At 28.4% G+C, this 25,255-nt stretch overlaps 1 protein-coding gene across 2 annotated transcripts in view; it reads left to right on the forward strand.

Annotated features, from left to right (window-relative positions):
* LOC129971202 (cleavage stimulation factor subunit 3-like) overlaps positions 1-25,255 on the forward strand; it is a 64,083-nt gene that overhangs the window by 24,537 nt on the left and 14,291 nt on the right. The window contains exons 4-8 of one of the 2 annotated variants that reach the window (XM_056084773.1): positions 20,404-20,460; positions 20,749-20,846; positions 21,000-21,101; positions 22,188-22,314; positions 24,755-24,913. In XM_056084773.1, coding sequence (XP_055940748.1) covers positions 20,404-20,460; positions 20,749-20,846; positions 21,000-21,101; positions 22,188-22,314; positions 24,755-24,913 — 543 coding nt within the window. The remainder of the gene's footprint in view (positions 1-20,403; positions 20,461-20,748; positions 20,847-20,999; positions 21,102-22,187; positions 22,315-24,754; positions 24,914-25,255) is intronic. The other variant, XM_056084774.1, reaches the window with a different exon arrangement.

Consider the following 25,255-nt stretch of genomic DNA (forward strand, 5'->3'; position numbering starts at 1 on the left):
AACAGTGATAAGATTGCACCTTTTGACTGACTTTTATTGATTTGACATTTTATAATTAGATTTCATTTTTAATGGGAAAGTGAATACTTGTTTTCAAATACTTTATTTACGTTTTTATACGCAAAGCTCCAATTGCGCATAAAAACGTAATACGTTATTACGCATTACGTTTTATACGTTATTACGCAAAGCTCCAATTTTGATTCCAGATTTATCATATATTTTCTGCATTTATTTATTTTTGATTTGACGTAAAGAGGAAATTCTTTCGTACAAGTATGCGGTTCCTGACGGTGTAAAAATTATAAGGGCCGTTGTTGATATGTCAAACAAATAACTAAATAATACCATCCTGGAACTGGAAAAAAAAAATTGACAATCAAAACAGTGTTTGTGACATAACAAGAAACAGTTTCATTTTACTCATACTTCTGCAAGAATTTATGAGAGAGATAAATTTGTGTTTCTTTGCGTATTGTTAGTAGTAGTAAAATACTTTGGTCACCTTGAAGTCTTATCATACTAGTTAAATGGGAGAATAGAATCGAAAAGTAAACTTGTGAAATTCTCACCCTTCCATTTGTAAAGAAATGATATTGGATGTATAAATATGATTCAGTTCATTTTTAATAGAAGAGTGGTAGTAGTATTGCTTGCAAATAGATTGGGAAAGTTTTATTTAAAAGGCTTAACAACAATCTTTAAAAATTAGATTAAGAAAATATTTTTTTTAGCTTAGAAAACATGTTTAGTTTCGTGCAAAATAAATATTTGCGGGAAAGTTATGTTACTTTATTGCATCGCTAAGAAAACTGTAGCAAAAACGTGTCGGTTGCTGTTAGAACATTTATGGTGAACATATTCCATCGAATACAAGCTGCAAAGAATGATTTCAGCAATTTAAAAATAATTGCAGCATTATGGCAAAAACATGCAGAAAAAAATGCAGATTTGGGAGCATTACTTGATGAAACCATCAGTGGTGACCGATACAAGAATATTTTGTCAATTTGAACGAAGTAATGAAGGAGATATGCTTAAAATATAACGAAAGGCATGATAAGTCTGTTATCTGACACAACACTGCTCGTCTACACTTTGCCAAAACAGCGAAGAAAACTTTTGATGTACTTTGCTGGAATGTGTTGCCCGTTCCTCTGTATTCATCAGATGCTATTTCTTCTGACTACAATTTATTTCACACCATGTAGATTACTCTTTCTGTAGAGAGGTTCAATTTCTCATGACGATATAAAATTGAAATCTGGCTTGATAACTAAATTGCGTTTAAACAGTAGGATATTTTTCTCCGTGGAATTGTCTGAAAGAAGGGATAAATGCAGTTTTTTAAAAGGAAATATTTTGCTTTAATCAGAATTTAATTTTTTAAAAAAAGGAATGTCCTTTTTTAGCTTAAAAAAAGATGAAATCATATTTAATCATCCTATATTAACATGACCGTGAAGTCATCATTAAAATTGAACTCTATTTAATTTTGAAGAGATTTTAATGATCATAGCCATAAAGCTCCGGAAATCAAACCAATTTTTCATCATTGGGTATAAAATCTTTTTTCGCCTAGGCATTCAAATGTTTCTTTTTGTCAACCAAGCAAACTATTTGAGCATGTAGGAAAAAGAAAACAATATATTTCGTGTTTTTTATAACACATTTTTTTAGTCATTGGTGTAATATAGCCTTAAGAATCGATACAATTTTTCATTTTTTTAATAATTTAAAAATGATTTAAATCTGTTAATTGAAGTTAATAGTATGCATATTATTATAAGCGCACAAATCACTGACGAACGACATAATATGTGTCACTATCCCATGGGACTGCAGAAAGAACTATGTCACAGTATTCATTATTGATGTTTAAAACTAAATTATCTTCAATTGATATATATTCGGATTATATCCAATTACTAATTAACAGTTCATAACATTATGTTATTTCCACCTTACTGTACCAGATTAACGATGTTCTTTATTCATTTGAGTCTTCAAGTGAAATCAATATAAAAATGCTACTTCTCTAAATCTTTAATAAGCTTTTAATTAATTTATTTATAACCAACACACATACTCAATGTTTTGAATCATTGTCTTCTACTTTGAGGATTTTGTTTTTGGGCATTAAACCTTTTAGGGTCTAATTTCTGAGCTTGAATTCGGGTTTCTGTAAATGAAGATGGCAGCAAGTCATAAAGAGTAAATAAATTGCTTTGGTCAATTTGCCATTGGCACAAAGCAAGCACAATTAATATTGTTTCAATTTCTAATATTGCTTCCCTACGCATTTGGTTGGGGGGGGGGAGTTTGCGGATGACTCTAGCGGATGCATGTTGGGTATCATTTGATGGTGTGGCCGAAGATTCCTGAAATATCTGGAGTTTTGGTGAAATATCGATTAGAAGCGAAGGTACAATATCCTTCTAGAACATTCGATGCATTGTTACAGGTGATGCAAAGATTGGAGCTCGCAAACCAAAGTCAGTAGTAGAATCGAGAGAATAATCGAATGAAGTCTCTCTTTGGAGGACTCCCTCAGCTCTCTGCGCTGTTACGATTGCTTAACAACGATTTACTGCTTGTTCGCTGCTGTTTACTGCAAATGCTCTTCTTGTGTACGCTTTGGCTGTATTTTGTTCCTATATATTCATATACGTGCAATAAATCGCCCTTATCTGTTATTGAAGTAGAATGTTTCACTGTGCAATCCATTGATGGATTTTTAATTTTCTATAACAATATTCAAATGTATTTGGTCCCCGAGTTGTCATTGTTTATTAATTTTGTTTACGATATTCCGAGGCTGGTAACATTTGGGGTGAAAATTCTTCAAAAGTTGAATTTTTTTACCTATAATTTAAAGAAACAATACGAGACATTTTATTGAAAACGGGACTGAATTTGATCCATTTTTTTTTAAGTAATTAAGAAGCAGAATCAGGACCGTGGCAACTTATCTGGAATATCTGGTCTTTTTGTTTTTATATAATAGTAGATTATCAGGATTTTTGTTTTTGTTCCTAGTTAGGCTTGGAATGGGAGGAATTTCTTAAATAGACTCAACATGAAGCAAGTCGTTTTATTTCACATACATTTTAGTATTTTAAATTTGTTTTACAGAATATTCAATAACGTAGTTGAAGCACAAAATACATTAACAATGTTCCAATGAACTAATCATAGAAAGTACCTCGACGGCGAAATGTTAGTATTCTAATTAAGTGACTTGGAGAGGATAAATAACACGGAGGGACAGTCTTAAAAAAGCACCGGGAAACAAAATATTAGTACATTTTTTTCTTTTTTAATGACGAGAAGGCCATTCGTATTTTCCAAACCATTCATTTCAAATAGGGGGTGAAAAAATTAAATTATGCCCCGGGTTTCACTCATTCTCCCGAAGTCTCTGCTCTTAGTATTATTTTTTACAGCCAAATATTTAGAAGAATCGGAAAATTACAATCCGATTGTCATTTACACTTGCTACGCTACTGATTGTAATGCAAGATGACTTTGTAAACATTAGAACATAAGTCTTAGTTAATTCTAAATTTCCGTTTTAAACGAGAGCATCGTCGGGGGAGGGGAGGAAGATAAAGTAAAGTACCACTCAGTCGGAGGTTAATTTATTTTCTGAAATTGGAATAATTTTTTTTTTTCTTTTTTAATGTGAAAATGGTTGATAGACACAGCTAAGAATTAATTCTAAAGAGATGGTTTTTATTTAGAAATGTTATCAAACTTCATAGAGCCATGGCACTAGATGACGACAAGATTTTACTGCACCATTCTGCAAATTGCAAACAGAAACTTTGAAACTTTAAAGGATGATTTATATATTATTGGAGATGATTTTATTTTCATTTTCGTTTCATGTCAGCAGTGAAACCACATTACCATACATTTGTACTAAGAGATTTCTGTTATCCATTTGTTTGGTTATCCGACGCAACTCTGGTTCAAGTGGTGATAATTTATCAAAGTTTTATTGTTCCGAAACATCTCCTTCTGTCAGTAATTTCCATGCGATTGTATATCTCCTGCTATTAGGACAGAATAAATATCCTTTTATAAAAAGTCCATTCACGAGAAATTTACAAAGTAATAAATGAAGAGCAATCGATCACACGCTATCTAGTATTTATGCAGAAGACGGTAATCGGTCGTTGCCATAAATTTACTTACTTATTGGAGACTGCTGTGAGGTTAGGTGACGCTGTTGATAATATCTTGGATTTGAGGCCTAAAAATTTTGCCGTTATACGAACTTGGTGCTTGTTAAATCTAATGTCTAAGACCTAAGGTTCACATATTGTCGTGATGCGAAACTTTAGTGAGGAAAAAAGAAGGACCACCGGTTAAGGTGTCGTTCTCGTCATCTGATAATGGCTCAAAATTACGAGGCCGATTCAAATAGCCTTTGCATTATAACAATTTTTGACACTGTAATGATAAATGTTTATTAATTTATGAAATTTTATTAAATGAATAATTCATTTTTGAAATAAAATGTATGATTTTAAAAAAAATGCTTAATTTTAGTCGATTTAGGATGAGAATTATACCCTATTCTTATCAGTCATTATAAAATAAGTATTTCATGATGGGTGTATCTGAAAATTTTCCATTTTAATATCAGATTTGTAGTTTAATATTCCAGTATAACGAAAAACGACTGCTCCGACCCTTGCGAAGGCATTCAGAAAAATTTGAATGATCGAAATGCCGTAACAGTATAGGAATAATATGGTTGAGTCCTCGGCCACTGTACACTGTGCAATCTTGTTGGTGACACGTCCCGCTATTTGTAGAGGGTAGCCGACTCCACACCATTTCTGTTGGCGATAACCAACCATCACACCGGAAACTGCTTCCATAACAGCATAGGATTAATATGGTTGAGTCCTAACGGCCAATCACCTTGGACTGTACAATCCTTCTTGTTGATGACACGTTCTACTATCGGTAGGAGGGTAGCCGACCCCACACCATTTCCGTACCCACCTGTTAAGCGAGAACCAATCACCACACCGGAAGATTCTCCTGTAATAGCATAGGAGTAATATGTTGAGTCCTAAGGGCCATCACCGATTATTGTACTATCCCTCTTATGGGTGGTATGTCCCGCTGTCGGTATGGTGGTGGGGAGAAGTTGATCCCACACCATTTCTGTACCCACCTATTAGATGAGAACCAACCACCACACCGGAAGCTTCTCATCCTGTAATTTGAGGTGTCGACCTATGGGATATATATATATATATATATATATATGATATAAATTTTCTAATTTAAAATGTACTATTCCACTATAATATAATTAAGATCATTCTTTATTTTAATAGACAAAAAATAAATTTTTTACCTGAGGCAATTCGATGGTGGAAGAGATTACAATATTTCCATTATAAAGACTTATTCATAGTAAAGACTTATTCGCATAAGTTTTAACCATGAGTCTTGATAGTACAGAGATGATACGTATTGTTGAAATTGACGTTTAATAGTAGTTTGTTTTTTGGAATAAAGGTTTTTTCAAGGAATTTTTTTTTTTTTTTTTTAAAAATGCGCTTAGTTTTTACTGTTGATATCCTTCAAGTTTACCGCTTCAAGGAGGAACAAGAACTTGATGTCATAGTGAGAATTGCTTTATGAAACGGACAAAATAACAACTGTCTAGGGATTCAGCATTTTTTTTTTTTTTTTTTTTTTTTTTTTTGTTTTCAGTGATTTAATTTTGTGCTTTGATTTACAGGTTTAAATATTGATTTAAGTTTTTATTATTTTGATTTACAAGTTTAAGAGTATGGAAAAGTTTTGCTATTTTTTTTATATATGAGATACCGAAACCAATTGTTTTCTAGGTAATCTACGATTAAATGTTCAATTATTTCAATTTATCGTTATTTGCTATTTAAAAATTGCTTATATAAATAATTAAATGCAATGAAAAAATCTTGTTTTGGGAGAATAACGCCCCTACAGAGTTGAATCCAGTCTTGCTCATATGATAAATGAATAAAATATAATGCATCGTATAACTCGTATGTTTTGCATCATTATGCCGAACATGTTAACTGTGATGTAATCGACTTCATTAAAGTAATTGATAACATATTTCAGAAAAAAATTGAATTTAAAATTTTTTTAAGAATTGAAAAGTTTAATTGAACTTTTCAAATGAAAAGAAAACAATTTAAAAACAAAATGTTTCATTTTCACTACGAATATAATTAACTTAGACTGAAATTTGAATAAATAATTAGTTTTTTTCACTTCAGGATAACAGATGGCGCCATGAACAATCACACTTTTTTTTTTCTCTCTTCTGTTTAAATTAAATACCAAATCCATGAGGGAATTAGCATTTTTTTAAATAGATTTTCTTTTCTATAGATTGAGATGTTTGTAAGCTTTAGATTGGTAAAATTCGCAACTGGTATAATAATATAAAATACAACTAGTATAAAATATAAACTGGTCTAATTCAAAATCCAATTTTTTCGAATATTGTCATTATGTCCACTCAGAAGATAAAGTCAGTGACCTTGACATTTTTTGTAAATTAAATAATTAAATGCAGAAAGGGATGGAGATGTAAAATAATTCGAAATAACTTTTTCAGAATTTTCAATATTTGTATGCAGACATTGTTTAGGAAATCGTTTTCAAATATATCATTCCAATAAAATTCCTCACTGGATGGTTATTTAAATTCATTTTCTTTTTCTGTTTAGAACCAGCCACTTTTTAGTGACCTGCTGGTACACCGGAGTATTGATTATATTTTATTTTAATTAAATCTCTGATGCATGACTTCATGATTGTGACTTCTTCAATGAAATATTTTTAAGCTGCGAATTTTATTAGACATTAAATCGGTGTTATTTTAGTAGTCTTACAACTGTTCTATTTACCGTGTGAATGAACTTTCGTAGTGCAATCAAGTCCGATGACAGCGTAATGCCATTAAAAACTTAACTGTTAGTGTTCATTCTATCTTCAAACTGCATCTTGTCTTCCATGATACCGCAGTTTCAATTTCATTTTGCTTGTAAACTATGCGATTGATAATTTTCCCTTAACTATCAACAGGAGAAAATATTTGATGAAAGGTTCAAAACGGTTGGATTTGCATTGTAAAGTTATAAAAAAGAATTTTTTAAAAATTGCCGAAATTCTAATATATATATATATATATATATATATATATATATATATATATATATATATATATATATATATATATATATATATATATATATATATATATATATATATATATAAATTACGTGTCACGTTGTTTGTCCGCGATGGACTCCTAAACTACTTAACCGATTTTAATCAAATTTGCACACCGTGTGCAGTTTGATCTAACTTAAAAGATAGGATAGCCCTTTTTTTGAATTTTTAATTAGAATTTTAATTATTAATTAAAAACTAACTTTACCGCCAAAAAAAATCTTTTCATTTTCCCCACCGCCAAAAAAACTAACTTTCCCGCCAAAAAAAATCTTTTCATTTTCCCCACCGCCAAATAAGTACCACCAACGATGTGCTTCGTGCACGGTGTAGGGGTGGAACGCCGCCAAATAAGTACGGCTTCAGTTTTTTTCCCCAACAGTCATGCGGCTAGGCTTACGATTTTTCGGCTGATTATTTGAAACGATTCTATTTATTTTCTTAATGTTTGATGCATTTAAAATGAAACATTGTTAATTAATCTTTCTGGTCATGATGAATCTGAGAAAATTTTGTTGACAAATTCTGGGATATTACATAAATTAAGAAAGATATTCTTTAGTGCCCATAAAGTTTAAACGCTCAGTGACTCTGTTATCAGTAATCATATTATAAAAAAATGCTTTGTTTCAGCAAAAAATATTATTATATTAATTGCAGATTAATTCTTTCCACTTTAATTTAAAGCATAAATTCTACGAGAGCTAACAGAAAATTAGAGAGATACATATTACGTTATGACTGAAGGCCTTTATATTATTATGAGTGATGACTGAAGACCTTTATAATATTATGAGTGAATTATATGACTATCAAAATTTGAAGTTTTAAAATATTTTGATAAAGAATCTATTAAAGTAGGAATTGCGTAAAATATTTAATTATTAAAATTTAAACGAACATTAAGATTGGCGAACCGACTGGTCGCCAAAGGCGGCTAGTATATATATATATATATATATATATATATATATATATATATATATATATATATATATATATATATATATATATATATATATATATATATATGCTAACAGCTGAATAATATCATTAAAAATGCAATTTTTAAAAAAAATTTTAAAAATGATATAAGAATGATATCGTTTTTCGTGCAATAATATTTTCAGAAGTTATTGGGTCAAACGTCAAAATTTCGCTTAAATGTTAATTAATTAATTACATTTAAAAAAAAAATTGCTCCAAAATATATGTTTCCACTTGCCAAGGTACATTTGTGTATCAAATTTGGTAACTCTAAGCCAGATGATTTGGCCTATGAAGCACCAAATACAACTGTTTGTATTCATTTATTATTAGTAGAAGTTAATAATAATTTTTTATTTCTTTACTTAATTTATTAGTTTTGTGTTCAAAACAAGGTTTTCAAATGAGAATGGGATAATGAAAAAAGAGACGGGGTTGGCAATTTAAAAAAGCTTCAGAAACCCTGAGAGAGTTATAATTGATTACATATTAATATTAATCTTCCATTGCGGATTTTCAAATGATTTTTATAATTTAGGCAGTAATATACAATAGTATATTATAATTTATAACCATAACATTTTTTTATACATTATAAATGATTTTTAAAATTGTTTTTTAGATTGGAAAACTGATGTTCAACCGTTTTTAAACTTTCGGTGAAGCTAGTGAATATAGCTTCAAACTATTTTTTTAAAATTTATTAAAATTATATTATGAGTGGGGAACTTTTTATTTTTTGTAATAGCTGCAATAAAGATACAATAGAATCTGGCTAATTCGAAGCTAAAGAGGCCAATATAAATATTCAAGTAAGAAAAACGCCGGGTCTAAAAGCAGGAGCAAGAGAAAACGACAATTTTTGAGTTAAAAAGTACTGTAAATTTAACATTTGATATTAATATATTATTATATTAAATAATATTTGACAATTTAAAAAATAATTCATTATCAGTAAACCTTGAATTATTTTAGCAAATGCAACGATAATAATTATGCTTTTAAAAATAATAAATTTAATAAATAAATAGATAGAAGCAACTTTGAGAACGTTGACTTGAAAGATAAGAGACTGGAGCACTAAAAACTGTTAGTAATTTGACAATCGCCTTGTAAAATAAAGCGGAGATAATAAACAAAAGATACAGAAGTATTAAGCTTTAAAAAAAAAAAAAAAAAACTTTTAGGTTCTTTGGCTTTGATTTCAAACTTTCCGGAACTTATTTGAATTATAGACGATATTTTAATGTGCTAATGGGAAATTTGATCAAAGAAAAATTTCGTATAATTCAAGTTCTACTGCATAATATCAGTTACAAAGAAATGACCCCGAAATTCAAGGAAATGATAATACTAAGCAGACAAGAGACATTTGAACAGCAAATCATGAAAAATTTGCAAGTATTAAATGGATCATGGTAACAAGCAAACAGTCAGTTTCATTAACATTTATGTATTAGAGGTAATGGGCAAAACTTTAAAAAAAGTTCCGAAATCCTCGCTATTAATTTGATTCGGATTTTTTTTTTTTTAAATTTTATATGAAGGTTTATGATACATAAATGTTTTAAATGGTTTCATGCTCTCCACCACCCTCCTTTTTTGAGGATCAAAAAAGATACTTATAAAACGAAATTTGAAAAGCGTAGCTATTTTAAAATTTTTAATAAAGGGAGGCTATTGTAAAAGCTTTCTTAATACCAATAATATTGTAAGCTGAAAGAACCCCCAATATAGTATTTATGCATAGAAAATGTTTAGATTCTTTTTAAAAGTTCAGATTCTTATGGTTTCCACAAATGCAATGCTAGATAAAATGTTTACTTTGTTTTAATCATAATTTAAGGAAATATATAATTATATTTACGCAACAAAAACAATTTTGATATGATACACGACTTAAAGTGCAAAAGTATAGGTTATAGGAAACTGATTAGCTTAAAAAAATTAGCATTACTCGAAATCTAATACTGCCATAAACTGAAAATTTAAAAATGAAATGCCACAATTTTTCAGAATTACTTTGATTTTTTCAGAATTCGACTTGGTATGAACTTCCCGAGCTTTTCCGACTGTTCCAATGGCATCTGTTTCCATGCCAAGAATGTTGCCATTTTTATATCATTCCTTTTCTGGCACTGACGCTAGTCACGATAAACTGTACGAAATATTGCTCCCATAAATTTTTCAGTGGAGTTTAAGATCAGAATTGTGAGTTGATGATTTCGTAAATTTGAACTGTCATCGTTCAAACAATTGTTAGATACCCCCCCCCCCGAATGGATTAGTGTCTTACTCTTATTCTTGTGTACAGCCAACCGCCTCGCCACCACTGAACGAAGCAGTATTGGCAGGATTTGTTATAGCCGATTGCTGTCTTTATCATAATCCATCCATATCACTGGGCAATTCTCCGAAATGGCATCCACTTCGAGGCGAAAAAGTCACAAAGAGATCAATCTTTAATCTTTCTCCTGGACTTCTCTTACATCTATCATTTTATTTTATAAGAAGCAGGCCACCATTTTGAGAAAATCTCCTCAAAATTCTCCATATTCCTCCAAATGAGCGTTCCGCAACAAAAGAAAAGCGAACACTTTTAAATGGTTGGCGAAAGAACTGATAATTTTTAGCACCATGTCTTTCAGCGTTTTAAGATTTTTTTGATACCGTTATTACCCTGCTGGGAGATTCGATTTACTCAAGCAATTTATAGTTGGTAAGTCAAAAGGTTATCTTTCAGTTAAAAATATTAATTTTTGACTTTTTTTTTCTTACTTAGAGAAGGCCCTAAGCAGGTCGATTAACCATACTATATTTCTAGTTACCAAAGAAATATATATATATATATATATACATACATACATACATAAAGCTCACTGTGTGCGTGTGTGTTGGCGCTCTACAGGCCAGACTGTTTGAGCTACAGCTATCAAATTTGGTACATGTATACCTTGGAGGTCGGGAATGTTCACCTGGGGTCCCTTTTTTAAAATTTTTAATTATTAATTAAAAACTAACTTTCCCGCCAAAAAAAATCTTCATTTTCCCCAACAGCAAATGAGTAAGGCTTCAGTTTTTTTCCCCACTCTAATGAGGCTAGGTTTAAGATTTTTCGGCTGATTATTTCAAACGATTCTGTTTATTTTCTTAATGTTTGATGCATTTAAAATTAAACATTGTTAATGAATCGATCTTTCAGATTCATTTTGAATTAAAATAAAACAGAATAAAGGAAATTAAAAATTTCTAATCTGCATAGCGTTACCCCAACTGGCGTAGAAAAATTCATGCACTTGCGTTACCGTAACTGGCGTTGGAAATTCACGCATGCGCATTGTGTTCTGATTGCTGACAATTATTATAAACAGATGGGGAATTAATTTAAATTATTTTTAGGTCAGTTGTATGCTTTTGTAATTAAAATGTATTTATGTTAGTTATATATGTTTTTGTATATGCTTATAGTTTTAAGTGCATCGTTTTTTAAATAGTTTTTTTAAACATTGTTAATTAATCGATCTGATCATGATGAATCTGAGAAATTTTGTTGACAAATTCTTGAGATATTACATAAATTAAGAAAGATATTCTTTAGTGCCCATAAAGTTTAAAAGCTCAGTGACCCTGTTTTCAGTAATCATGTTCATGTCAGCTTTGTTTCAGCAAAAAATATTATTATGTTAATTGCAGATTAATCCTTTCCACTTTAATTTAAAGCATAAATTCTACGGGAGCTAACAGAAAATTAGAGAGATACGTTATGTCTGAAGGCCTTTATAATATTATGAGTGAATTATATGACAATCAAAATTTGAAGTTTTAAAATATTTTGATGAAGAAGCTATTAAAGTAGGAATTGCATAAAATATTTAATTATTAAAATTTTAACGAGCATTAAGATTGGCGAACCGGCTGGTCACCAAAGGCGGCTAGTCTAAAATAAATCTACAACATGTGAAAAATGTATTGAGATTTGAAACAAAATTGCTCATTTTATTAAAAATAGAGACCCAATTATTAAATTTGACTGGAGGATTCCAGGTTCGGGATCCAATTCCACGGAATAACCGCAATGTGGTATGGGGCAAGTCAAATTTCTCGGGGCCAAATGTCCTCTCGCTTTTGTAGTGTGAAAATTTGGTGAGGGTTATGGGTGCCAACTCAGATGCCGTCATCTTCATCTGACTGCGGTTAAAAATTACGAGGTCCTTAAAATAGCCTTATTGTTGCTTTCAAACGGGATGTTAATATATATAACACTCACAAGAATAAATTGTATGCATATAGAGGGATGCAAGTCATTCGAAATACAAATTAAAGTTAAAGGACAAAAGAGCTTAAAATTAAAAGAAAGAAAAGATTTCTAGGAAAAAGACAACCTGGAAAAATTTTATTTGAAGTTAATGAAAAAAAATCGCTTGCATTAATTTTTTAAATTCATATTTTATCATTTGATAATTATTGTGGGAAATACAGAAAAGAACACCTGCCAACAATATCTACATCAATATGGATTAGTATTTTTTTTTTAAACATAAAATGCAGATACTCTACAATCTAGAATTTCATACCTTAGCATTTTACGCTGAATTAGTATTTTATGATTTGTCTCTTTCTGTGAAAAATATAAATAATTTCTAATGGCAATATTGAACACTTTTTAAATCTTAAAGTAATATTATTCGAAACAAAAAAGATCACAATCCAGAATTTTATATCTTTGAATATGTAATTTTGCCCAGTAATGTAATATTAAATGCTAAAATTAATAATGAAATGCTAATTTTTTAAACTTGCACATTTTCTTATTAACCTTCTTTTTTTTTTTAAATTTGTGAGTCATACTAAATTTAGAAATATTTTTCTAATGATTCGTCTTCAATGAATTAAAGAAAATTATGTCGAGTGCAATTATAATTATAACAAAATAAAAATTTCTCGAGTTTATAATTTTATCTAGCAGCGTGGTATTTATTTTATAATTACCGTTATTTTGGGACTCCGAATTTTTCTATAAAGGCTCCTACGTCCCCACACCTTTCGAAAATTTTAAAAATATTCTGAAGTCGAGAAAGAATATTGCGTGAAAACTGAATACTACATGCCATATATTATAATTTCAGTGATGTATTTCAGTGGGGGATGCATTTTTCATGTAGAGGCATTTAATTATTATTTTTTTTTAATTTAGAAAAGAGCTATATACATTTACCCGTTTATTTATTATTTTTTAATTTTGATAGCTTATTAAAAGTAAAATCTCTCTAGCATACATAAATTCGCCCGATAATGCTATGCCAATTATAATGCGGTTTCTTGTTACGTGGAACATATATTTTTACTTTGTACGAGAATCCGCTGCAGTTTCATTGAGAATTTTATATAAAAATTGCAAAGAATGTTGAGAAAAATTCACCAAGACATTATGTACTTAAGTAACTAGATGTGCTATAATAATTGGGATATAATGTTGGATTGAATTGTGCTTCACATTTAGAGATGTATAATCCACGATTTTTTGAATAACAAATAATATTGCTATTGTTATTTTTAAATATGCGTTCCAAATATCTGTTATTTCAATCATATTATTAATTAAAAATTATTACTTAATATTAAATATAAAATTTATTAATTGTAATTAATACTTAATTTACTAATTTAAGTAACGTGTGATTGAATTAATTTATTTGTTTCAGTTTACTTCTTAAATTTTTTTTTCTCAAAACTATTTATTTAATTTATTTATTAGAGTGAACCATTTTCTGGAAAAGGTGAGTTAAAAATATATGTCATTTCTTTAAAATGTTTACTTTAGTCCTATATTCTACCAATAGATGGCGCCAGAATACATGTAATCAAAGTCAATCATGTCACGAGCAATTAAAAATTATTTGTATGAAATAGTGCATCATCAAATACGAATATCGGTCACTCCCGTAAAGTGGAGCGGTGACTTCGCACTTTCCAGTGAAGCCTCGCACTTTCTGGTGAAATCACTGCTCCGATAAATTTCAGTGATATGCTATTCAATGATACGATACGATAATTCCAATAACCGGTTCCGTTCACTTTTCAATCCAATCATAGATTTCTTTCGAGAGCTTCCATTGCACAGATCGTATCGATTGTTACTTTCCAGTGAAGTCACCGCTCCGGCAAATTTCAGTGATATCGTATCGATTGTTATTTTCTATCGTGATCCAAAACCTGTAATCGAAATATCATCAGTAAGATCGAAGATCGTATCAAGGATTTGAATCACACCCCTCTTTGAAAAGTATTGATCACTTGTATTTGTGACTTTTTGATATTGGTTACGTAATAACCGCTCTTAAAATATTTGTCATCCCTACTCACATTCACAAATTTTTTTTTGATGAATGCCCATTTCTGATTTATTGGTTACAATCCACCAATACATATTTTCATTCTCTGTTCCCAATATTGATAAAATACTCTCATCTATACATAATCATCTCATCTGTCATCATCTCTTACGGAAATAAATGAAATCTTGCACTTCATCTTAGAGAGACATAATTGTTTATCTCGTGCATACTTCCGCGGTGTTTCTTGTTGTAAATTAAATAAAATTTGTAAATTGCGCAGTTATATTTTTTGTAAAATAGAAATCAGTCGCTTAATATATTGAATTTTTTATTTATATATCCGTGTTCTAAGCGCTTCAGATCTTACGTATGATTAGTTGGTTAATAATATATTTGGTGCACCTCTGTGGATATAGTACCCGTAGTAAATGTAGATAAATATCAAATTTGGGATCATATCCATCAATAAGTTCACCGTCTGTCGGTCCATACTTTCACAAGCATATAAAGCGCGATGATTCAAAACCGTAATGTCTCAAATATATGAAATTCAGTATGTGTTTTTGTGACTATAATTCTTTCTTCTAAAAAAATGTTTAAAAAATGTACATCTGGTGTCTTATACTTGCGTATTCTAGCGGTTAATCAACAAAGATCGCACATTTATAGGCTCTTTCCTGTTGTGCATCAAAACCATGCTGTTAAAAATGTACATGTACATTTATTACAGAGTATGCGAGAAAGTTTCGGAGAGACCGCTCCCATTAGTTTCAATAAAAGTCTTCTGTCATAGATCCACCCATATGAGCCTACTCCGTCTGATTGAATTTTCATGATAACTGAGTCAATGAGAATATTAATTTCGTATTGATGCTGTGCAAAAGTGTTTCGTATTGAACGATGCGGTCCAAAAGTGATTGCACCGCATTAAGTAAAATTGTATTAAATCTATACAAAACTAATTATTATAACATCTTGTTATTTTGCTAACACGATTACTGTTAGCAAAAACGTGACAAGTTGTTATAATGGGACACGGGATAACCAACGGTGATTGTTTTAGCGCTATTGACAATCCCGGGCTTCATAGTTGATATTTGATCGATTTTAATGCCCCGCCCGAAGTAGTATCGAATTTTACTATTCATAACTTTACTACTCATACTTTTATAAAATTATCAAATTATATATTTTAGAATATCAGACTTTCTTTCTTTTTATCAGTCATTTTTTTTGAGTGCGCAACCCTTACACAATGGAATCTTCATCCACACCTGCATGCGAAATGGTTACACGGATGGATGGCTTGCGTTTTCTGCCCATCCTTGCAATATTTTTGATAGCGGGTGTTTATAGTTTTTGTATTCCTATTCAAACATTTCGCAGAATAATGTGGGGTTGGGGGAGGACCCACAGTGGGAATGGTCTCTACAAAACTTTCTCGCATACTGTCTAATAAATTTGCCATGCTAGAGAACACTTTAAACGGCTCTGGCTTACAAAAGTTATTAACTTTTGCCGTGAATTTAGCATTTTCACTGAATCTATCACGTCATTCGTGGCGAGTTTATGGCGATTAATCCCTAGCATGCGGTTAACAGTATTTAAAAATCAAACTTTTGTTTTAGACACTTTTTTCTCAACCGATTGAAACAAAAATTTGACACAAAACTGCATTATCCCATACCAAATACAAAATCCCGTACCAAATTTGATATATTTAAGTCAATGCCTTTTTGAGCTATCATATTTACATGTTTCTGAAAATATAGGACAATCGACAGTAAACCCGTAGTTAAATTTGGCAGATATCTACACTATAGACGTTAAACCTATGCACCGAATTTTATCTATCTAGCTTTCTTCGTTTTGTAATGATCGTGTTAACTTATATTCGAACAGCCGGACAGACAGGCTTCCTCCTAACAGATTTTACACAAAAATTGGTAGAAATCTGCAAATTTGGTGTAAGGACCGTACACCAAATTTCAACCATCTAGCTCAAATCGTTTTCTAGTTATTATTGTCTCAAACAGACATTTTCTAGAAATGTATTTTTCGAACTCGGGGCGTCAGAAAAGACCGCACACCAAATTTCAACCGTCTAGCTGAAAGTGTCTTTGAATCATCATTGTCACAGACGGACATTTTCCAAAAAACTGTGTTTTTCTGAAAGGGAGGTCTAAAAGTCAAACTCTCGAGTTCGAATTTTTTTATGATTACTATACTTTCTCTATACTACGAATGCGAGAAAGTAAAAATAGCCTCTTATACGAAATTGATATGTTTTTTTATGTGTGTTATGCATCGTGTTGTATTTAAAATGTTATGGCAAATAGTTTACAATGTTGTAATGAAGGAATTATTCATTTTAATCGTCCTGTTTATTCCACCTTGTGCTGTACACTACTACAACTGTTTGACGAACTCAATAAACCCTCTCAGTTTGGGTCATTTTGCTCAGTCTTGCTCAATCATTCCGTTAATAATTTTTTTTTTCAGAAATTCTATTTTGGAAAAAACGGACGATATACTAATTTTTAAATAATTGATTCGTGGTTCTAGATTTTCTGATATTATATTTAGACTGAGGGGAGACATTTCACTCGAAATGAAATATCCGAGTGCAAGTGTTTTCCCCCTACGTTAATTGGTTAAAAAAATCAAACTTTTTTTTTTGTATTACTGAGTGATTTGAACAGATCATTAAGAATCATAATGATATTTACTAATCATTTATTATTTCCTTAAAATAATTTTAGCTACAGATAAATTCCTTTCAAATTAACTGATTTTTTTTAACAGTTACCGTCATATGGTAAAATGAAATTTCGAACAAGTCGAACTGAAATACTTTACAAACTATATACCTTCACAAATCTATCGTACGCCATCAGTTATGTTCTGAGCAAAAAGGGGAATGAAGGGGGTGAAGGTGTGATTGTGAAGACAATAGGGATGGAAAAGGAACAAAGATGTATAGTTTTTTTAATAGGCAATTAATTTTTGATTTTCACATTATATTAAACTAAAAAATTTTATTTTATTACTTTTATTGTATTTTCACAATTTATAAGAGAAATTTGGAATAGAATAAAGAGCCACATGCTTCAGAAGAGATCACTAGATGGCGACACTAGACGATCTGTTAGGTATGGGTTCGCTTACCAAACACGATCCACAAATAAATGGGATAAAGGGTATGATAAAAATAGTTTAAATTAAATATCAGGATATAATCAGTGGTCCTTGTTAGAGAAAAAAATTTCAACTTAGAAAATTTGTCAACTTATTTTATATTAAAATGAAACCATCAGATCATTATAATTATTTAAAGCAAATGTAAGAATGTTGCATTTTTTATATACCCCTTCTTTTCGATTTGCAATCTATATGGTATACAAAAATCGGTAATGAGAACTACAAAAAATAAATTTGAAAATAAAATGTCATTTTAATCTATATATATATATATATATTACAGAATATACAATAGAATACACATCTTAGATACATAGATTAATTTTTAAAATATATTTTAAGTGCACATTTTATATCTCATTTGAATAAAAATGGTGTTTAATAAATATAAATCCGACTAATGGCAAGTTCGATTTGTTAATCAGCCTGAAAAATTAGCCATTTGTCGATTAGGACTTGTATTTTTCGATATTTTATAACATCTTTGTTATATGGAAAAACTGCTTGAAAGAAGTGAAATTGATTTGCGTCTGCACAATTAATTTGAAAAAACTTTAAGTTAAGGACGAAAACTAACTAAATAAACAAAGACAATGAAAATTTTTTAATAGTACTGTCAAACAGGCTAATCGCTAAATGTCCTTATTAAAGAATTTTCTATTATGGCATTTATTTTTAAACAATTTGGATTGCTAAAATTTTTGCTCTTTCTTGTTTCAGGATTTTTCTGGAATTTAGCAATATGTCAAAAATATTGAAAGAGATTTAAAAGACATGCATTAAAATTTTTTATAATCTAATTTTTCTAAATTTTTCCAATGAAAAGTATACGTTAAGTAACGGGAAGGGAGTGTTTGGGTCAAAAAATTAATTTGGAAATGAAATTTTACGAAAATACTTAGAATTGTATAGGAGTATTTTGTTTCGGTAATATTTTTATTGTTCTTTTTTTTTTTTTTTTTTTTTTTTAAATTTCGATTACAGTAAAAAGGAGCGTGTATTGACGCTCCACAGACTAAATTGTTTGACCTAGAGCTGGTAAACCTGGTACATATATATTTTGAAGATTAGAAATGTATACCTCGAAGTGATTTTAAATTTTTTTTTGATTAAATAAAAATTGAATGTAATTTTGACGTTTTTTGCAATAACTTCCAGAAATTTACGCTCAAAACTATGATACATTTTAGAATTCAAAAGAACTTCAATGCGATATATTATATTAGAAATCAACAACAAAAAACTTGTTCAACTTATTTTTGCATCATCTTAAAATTCAAAAAATCATCTTTTCAAATATCAGTCTTTTTTTTGTCGTATATGTCTTTTTTATTTTTAAAAAATTAATTTTCGTTAAAAATTTTTTTAAGACTTATTATATTACAACACATTTCATTGCTGAATCGAAATTTATATAATTTTCATTATTGCTACTATTATTTTATCCTTTCTTTTTTCCCTCATTTTTGATGATTAAGTTGTGAATATTCGATTTATTTTCTCACTAGCCGCTTTTAGCGATCAGTTGTTTCGCTAGGATTAATGGTAGCTATTATTTTTTTTTTTAATTTGATCTTAATAACTTCCTCAGCAAAATATTGTTTTAACAGACAAAAAAAAAAAAAAAAAAAAAAAAAAGATTATTTATACTGAAATTTATTTAACATGACAAAATAAGCCAAATCTACACATCTTGATCAGCAATAAATAAAGCATAAAAATTGAAATAAAATTATACCACATAAAATTAATATAATTGAAAAGTAACTTTTTGAATTTTAAGATATTGTGAACTCATTTTTGTTCTATAATATTTTCGAAAATTATAGCAAAAAAAAAAAAAAAAAAAAAAGCCGAAATTTTATTTGATTTTTATTAACTGAAATTTAATTAAGATTTTAAAAAAAAACCCTTTCTAAATTTACATTTTTATCCTTTAAGTTTACTAACTTTAAGTCAATGGTCTGGCCTGTCATTCTACAACACACACGTACGCGCGCACGTACATACACAGAAAGAGAGAGACTATGATAATAATTTTTAGGTATAATAATAAACATAATATCCTTTAATAAATATAATATAATAATAATAAATAATAATATAATAATAAATAAATTATAATAATAAATATAATATCCTTTATTATTCGTTGAGGTGAAACGTCAGTATATTTCAGTATAAGATATGCTTTTAATAAATTTTTTAGAAATATTTTTACACTTTTAAGTAAAGTTAAGCTTCAGAATTAAGTAACGGTGAAAATTTTTTTTAAATGCTGCTACTCTTTCTTGTGATATAATTGAGTGCACAAAGATATAGACAAAAAGCTAGGAATATGCATCGAAAAATGAACAGAATGGTGTAAGCTTCTTAAATAATATGAGTAATATATGTATCAAAATTTAAAGTTTAAAAATATTTTTCAGAGGAAGCCATTGAGGCCAAGTTATATTAGATATTTAATTGAAATTTTAAGCAAGCCTTTATCCCATCTCATCAGCTAGTCGCCAAAGGCGGCTAGTATACAATAAAACTAATGCATTTATATAATTTTATTTATTATTATTTATATAATTTTATTAAATTTATATAATTTTCTAATTTTTATTTAATATTTCAGATGAAATCTTCTTTTTCGTTTCAGATGAAATCAAGAAATTATGAACGAGTTGAAAAGGTACTTATATTCCTTAAAATATTTGTATTAGTATAGTTTTAAGAAAGGAATCATTATGTTTATGAAATATGCATTTTCTTGTTGCATTTAATGAAACCCTTCATCTTATTTTTTTTATAAATGCCAGACATTTTTTTGTTTTGTTTTCTCTTAAATATTTTTTTATTTATAATTTTTTAATATTTTTTATATTTTATAATTTAATATTTTTTATTAATATATTTTATAATTTAATATTTTTTATTAATATATTTTATAATTTAAATATTTTTATTTTATTTATTGCAGTTGTTTACTCGCTGTCTCGTAAAAGTTTTAAACATCGAACTATGGAGATCTTATCTTAATTATGTAAAAGAGACCAAAGGAGCATTGCCTTCATATCGGTAAGTATTATTCTGAAGCCAAAGGTATTTAAAATATTAATGTATTTTTTACTGTTTCATTTTATTTAAATACTGTTGCATAATAATTTATTTTGGGAAAATGTTATTAATTTAAAAATTGCTTATATATATACTTTTTACTTCATTTGTTAGGGAAAAGATGGCCCAAGCTTATGATTTTGCATTGGACAAAATGGGTATGGACATAGCATCATATCCCATATGGAATGATTATATCATCTTTTTAAAGAATGTGTAAGTATGCCTTATTTAATTAGTATTACTAAAAATAATCCAATTTTTAAATTTTGTTATTGAAGGGAAATGGACAATTAAATAATTTTTATTATGTAAAAATCTTGAAGGAAATTAGAAAAAGGCACAATTATTGATAATTATCTGAAAATTCCTTTGAATTTATTTTTAGTTATTAGATTACAGGCTAAATGAAATTTCAAATGTTCTCTTTAAAGAGTAAGTAAGTGTATAAAAGGGCAAATTTTGATAAAAAAAACCAAAAAGAGCTTTTCACTTTTTTTAAAATTAAGATATATAGTCTCTTACCACTACCCTTAAGGTTATAGTTATGGTCTTCCTTTATTAGCAATAAATCTATCCAATCATTATTCAGTGGGTGATTATTTAAGGCGAATAAAATTGTCTGCGAGGTGATTACTTGAGAGATGGATTAGCTTCATGGAATGGAATGAAATTATAAATAAGTAGCGGAGAGGGGCAGCAATAGTTGTCCCAGCCCAAATACTGATTTAAAACTTATGATGATACAAACATTTCTATTTCTTTTTAGGTAAACATTTAATAAATAATTTATTTTAAAGTACTTTTCTGAATACTATTGCCATCATTTCTCTTTTAAGAGTACAGGAAATTGAGTAATAATACATTTAATTTATACATTTAGTATTTATAAAGTGAATTATTGTATTAGAAATGGATAATGTTGTCACTAGTTAATTTACAAATCAAAAATATGCAAATCGTTAACATTTAAGAATAGATTGTGAATTTAAAATCTATTAAGATTTAAGTGACTAACTAAACTTTCTTAATTCTTTAAATGAAAATAAAATTAGAAAAAAAAAAAAAAAGATCCAGTAAGAGGTTTTGAACTTACAAACTAATACTTTTCTGATACATTGAAATGTAGAATAATAATTTGATTGACTGAAGTATACTTAGATTTAAAAATATAGATTATCAATCATATTTATTTTGTTTATAAAAAATTAACAGTACATTAATGCATTTCTTCTCCCTTTCTTTCATTGCTGAAATGTTGCATTAATTTGATAACATCCTACATTTCATTTTCTTCATCAGAGAGGCTGTTGGAAGTTATGCTGAAAATCAAAGAATTACTGCTGTGAGAAAAGTATACCAAAGAGGAATTGTAAATCCAATGACAAACATTGAACAATTGTGGAAAGATTATGTTGCTTATGAACAAGTAAGTACAAGTTTTAGAATTTAAAACAATAATTAGTCACTTAAATTCATCTATGACATGATGATGAAGAAGTAAGTAATTAGAATTGATTCATTAAAGAAACTAATACACAATATTTTAGTTTGCTACTTTTGTGGTTTGCCCAAAAGTAGGGACTTTCAGTTTTGAGTATGTGGTATAGATAGCAAGTTGTCCATTAATTAATCACTGGATTAAGAGATGAACATTTTCAACTTTAACAATAGATGTTTTCACTTTTTCACATAGGCAATTATTAACTGCTCAGAAAATATTAAAACATTGTTTTTTTTCATTAGACAATATAATTTTTCCAGTAAAACTTTTTAGGAAAGTTTCTAATATTGCAATGCAGGATAAACATATTTTTTGAATTAAAATATCTTGCAAAAAAATTGTTTTCACATATTTTTTAAACATTATTGTAATGGAGTTTTATTTTTAATTTAATGATTACTTTGTGGATATTGTTATATTTATATAAAGGTAGAATCTTTTTATATTTTAAAGGAATTTTTGCTTCTTTTATTATATTATTAAGTAAGGAAAAGATTTATTTTATTGCCTACTTTTAGAATTAATTTATTCCTTACATTTAGTAAAATTTCTATAATAATGCTTTATATGTATTAATTAAAACTGTCTTGGTGAGGTTAGCTTAATTTTGGGACTTATGGATGTTACAATTTTTTTCTGGCTACTATCTGTTCAGAGTGAATACATACGTTTCAAGAAATTGCAAAGCAGTTTCATGATTTTTTTAAAGAAATTTCTAATTGCTTCTGTTGTGTTTTACTGCTGTAAGAAGCTGAAATTACTGCTAAATTTTGCCAGTAAACCAGCCAGTTCATTGCTGAAGCATGGCAACTTTTTCTGAATATACCAGTTCTTTGACCCAAAGACTGCTCTGCTTCGGGACTGTTATCCTGGTGCTGGCTATTTTTTAAATGTGACTGTTTTGCACTCTGTTAGAGAGCATCTTTTGTAAAGAGGAATTTTTCTTTTTTGCTTGTAAGTATCATTAAATTTAAATATATAGTGTTTTGCTTTGATGTGAGTATTTTAGTAGCTTTTGATCATATGACCACAAAAAGTTTTCTTTTGAATATACATTACATAAGGCATGTCCTTTGTTCTGTGTAATGTTCGTTACTTTATTTGTTGTCAAATTTATTAGCATATTAATGCGATAAAGAAAATTTTTAGATAATGCATTAAAAAAAGGGTCTTATATTTAACTGCTGTGGTTTGTATTAGGTAAAAATTAGACACATGTTAAATTACAGCCAACCAAGTTTTTCAAAGTGTATTGGTTTTTATTTTGTGCAATTTTGAATTGTTTGGATTTTTTTGGAAATTTTTGTTTTAAACAAATAAATAAAGTAATTGAAGAAATTCTCAATGTCAAGATAATCAAAGAATAACAGTAATTTTTTCCTATATATTAAAAATCTCATAGCAATCAATTAAAAGAAATTATAACTTTATTTTATGCTTGTTCAGCATCTTTATAATATTTGGTAATACATAAAGGGAGGAGGCTAATTAAATAAAATTTTAAAAGAACTAAGAGATGTAAATTCTCAGTGTAAAATTTATTTATTGATACATGTAATTTATTTTAAATATCAATTACAATTATACTGAAATTTTTATAGTAAAAAAATAGCAAATTAAATTTATTGTTATGTTTATTGAGAGCAAAATAAAGACAACTGCCATGTTTTCTTCAGTATTTCCTTTGAAACATTCTCAATAAAAATTGGGTTTTGAAGCACTTAAAAGATGCTTAATATTAGTTAGTTATTTACTCATTTTTTTTTTTTTAAAAAACATTGTTAGTGAAAATAAGAAAAAAATTTAATAAAGAAATCTCCTATATCCAATTTTTTTTTTTTTTTTTAAATTTAAGTTGCATAAATGTTTAAGAGTTGATGTATATAATATTTGAATTCCCAGTTTTCCCTTAGAATGCATGTCAGATAAAATAAAAACTTCTAAATTTTCATTTGAATGTTTTATTCATCTACAATATACTGCTGTTTATATTTTCGATTTTATATATTATTTGAATTAATGAATAAATTTTTATTAAATAAACATATATAATTTATTTTAGAATTAGTATAAAAATTACCAAAGTAAAAATTATTATTTTCATAATTATAGTTTAAAAGAATTGTTATTTATAACTTAAAAATATTTTAAATGAAGAAAAATTTATAATTTCAAGATAAGTTTATTATGAATTATTTTAATAAAATGTTATAGTTTCAAAAAGTTTTTCTTCATTTTAGAGTGTAAGCAAATAAACCCAATAATTTTGCAAAAATTCTATGATTTTTGGGCTTTGAATCATTTCTAAGAAAAAAAAATATCATAATAAATATAAGAAAAAAATCATTTGCTGATTATTTTTCAGAGTATAAACCCAATTATTGCTGATAAAATGATTCAAGATCGAAGTAGGGATTATATGAATGCTCGCAGAGTTGCAAAGGAGTATGAAGCTGTCACTAGAGGTCTCAACCGTAATGCCCCTTCCACTCCGCCTCAAGGGCTGCCAGAAGAAATTAAACAAGTAAGTTATAAAAAATTTTGCAAAGTTGGCTTGAAATAAAAAGCATATATTTTGGGATTTTAAATTACTAAATTTAATCAAATTTTTTAAACACTTTATTTAATGTGTGAAAATTGCTATAAAAGAAAAGCAAAGAATACTATTGACTATATATGATTTTTTAAATAATTTAAAATTTAGGGAATGAGTGGTATACATATAGTTAAAAATATGTGACTTCTGTTGAATTCTTTGGGTTTTATTATAGAATTTGTAATGTTCAAAGAAAATGACTAGTATAAAAGAAAATGAGTAGAAAAGAATGAAAACATTCATTTGAAAAAAAAAAAAAAATAATAATAA

This window comes from Argiope bruennichi, chromosome 6, assembly GCF_947563725.1.
Source record: "Argiope bruennichi chromosome 6, qqArgBrue1.1, whole genome shotgun sequence".
In the NCBI taxonomy this organism is placed as follows: domain Eukaryota; kingdom Metazoa; phylum Arthropoda; class Arachnida; order Araneae; family Araneidae; genus Argiope; species Argiope bruennichi.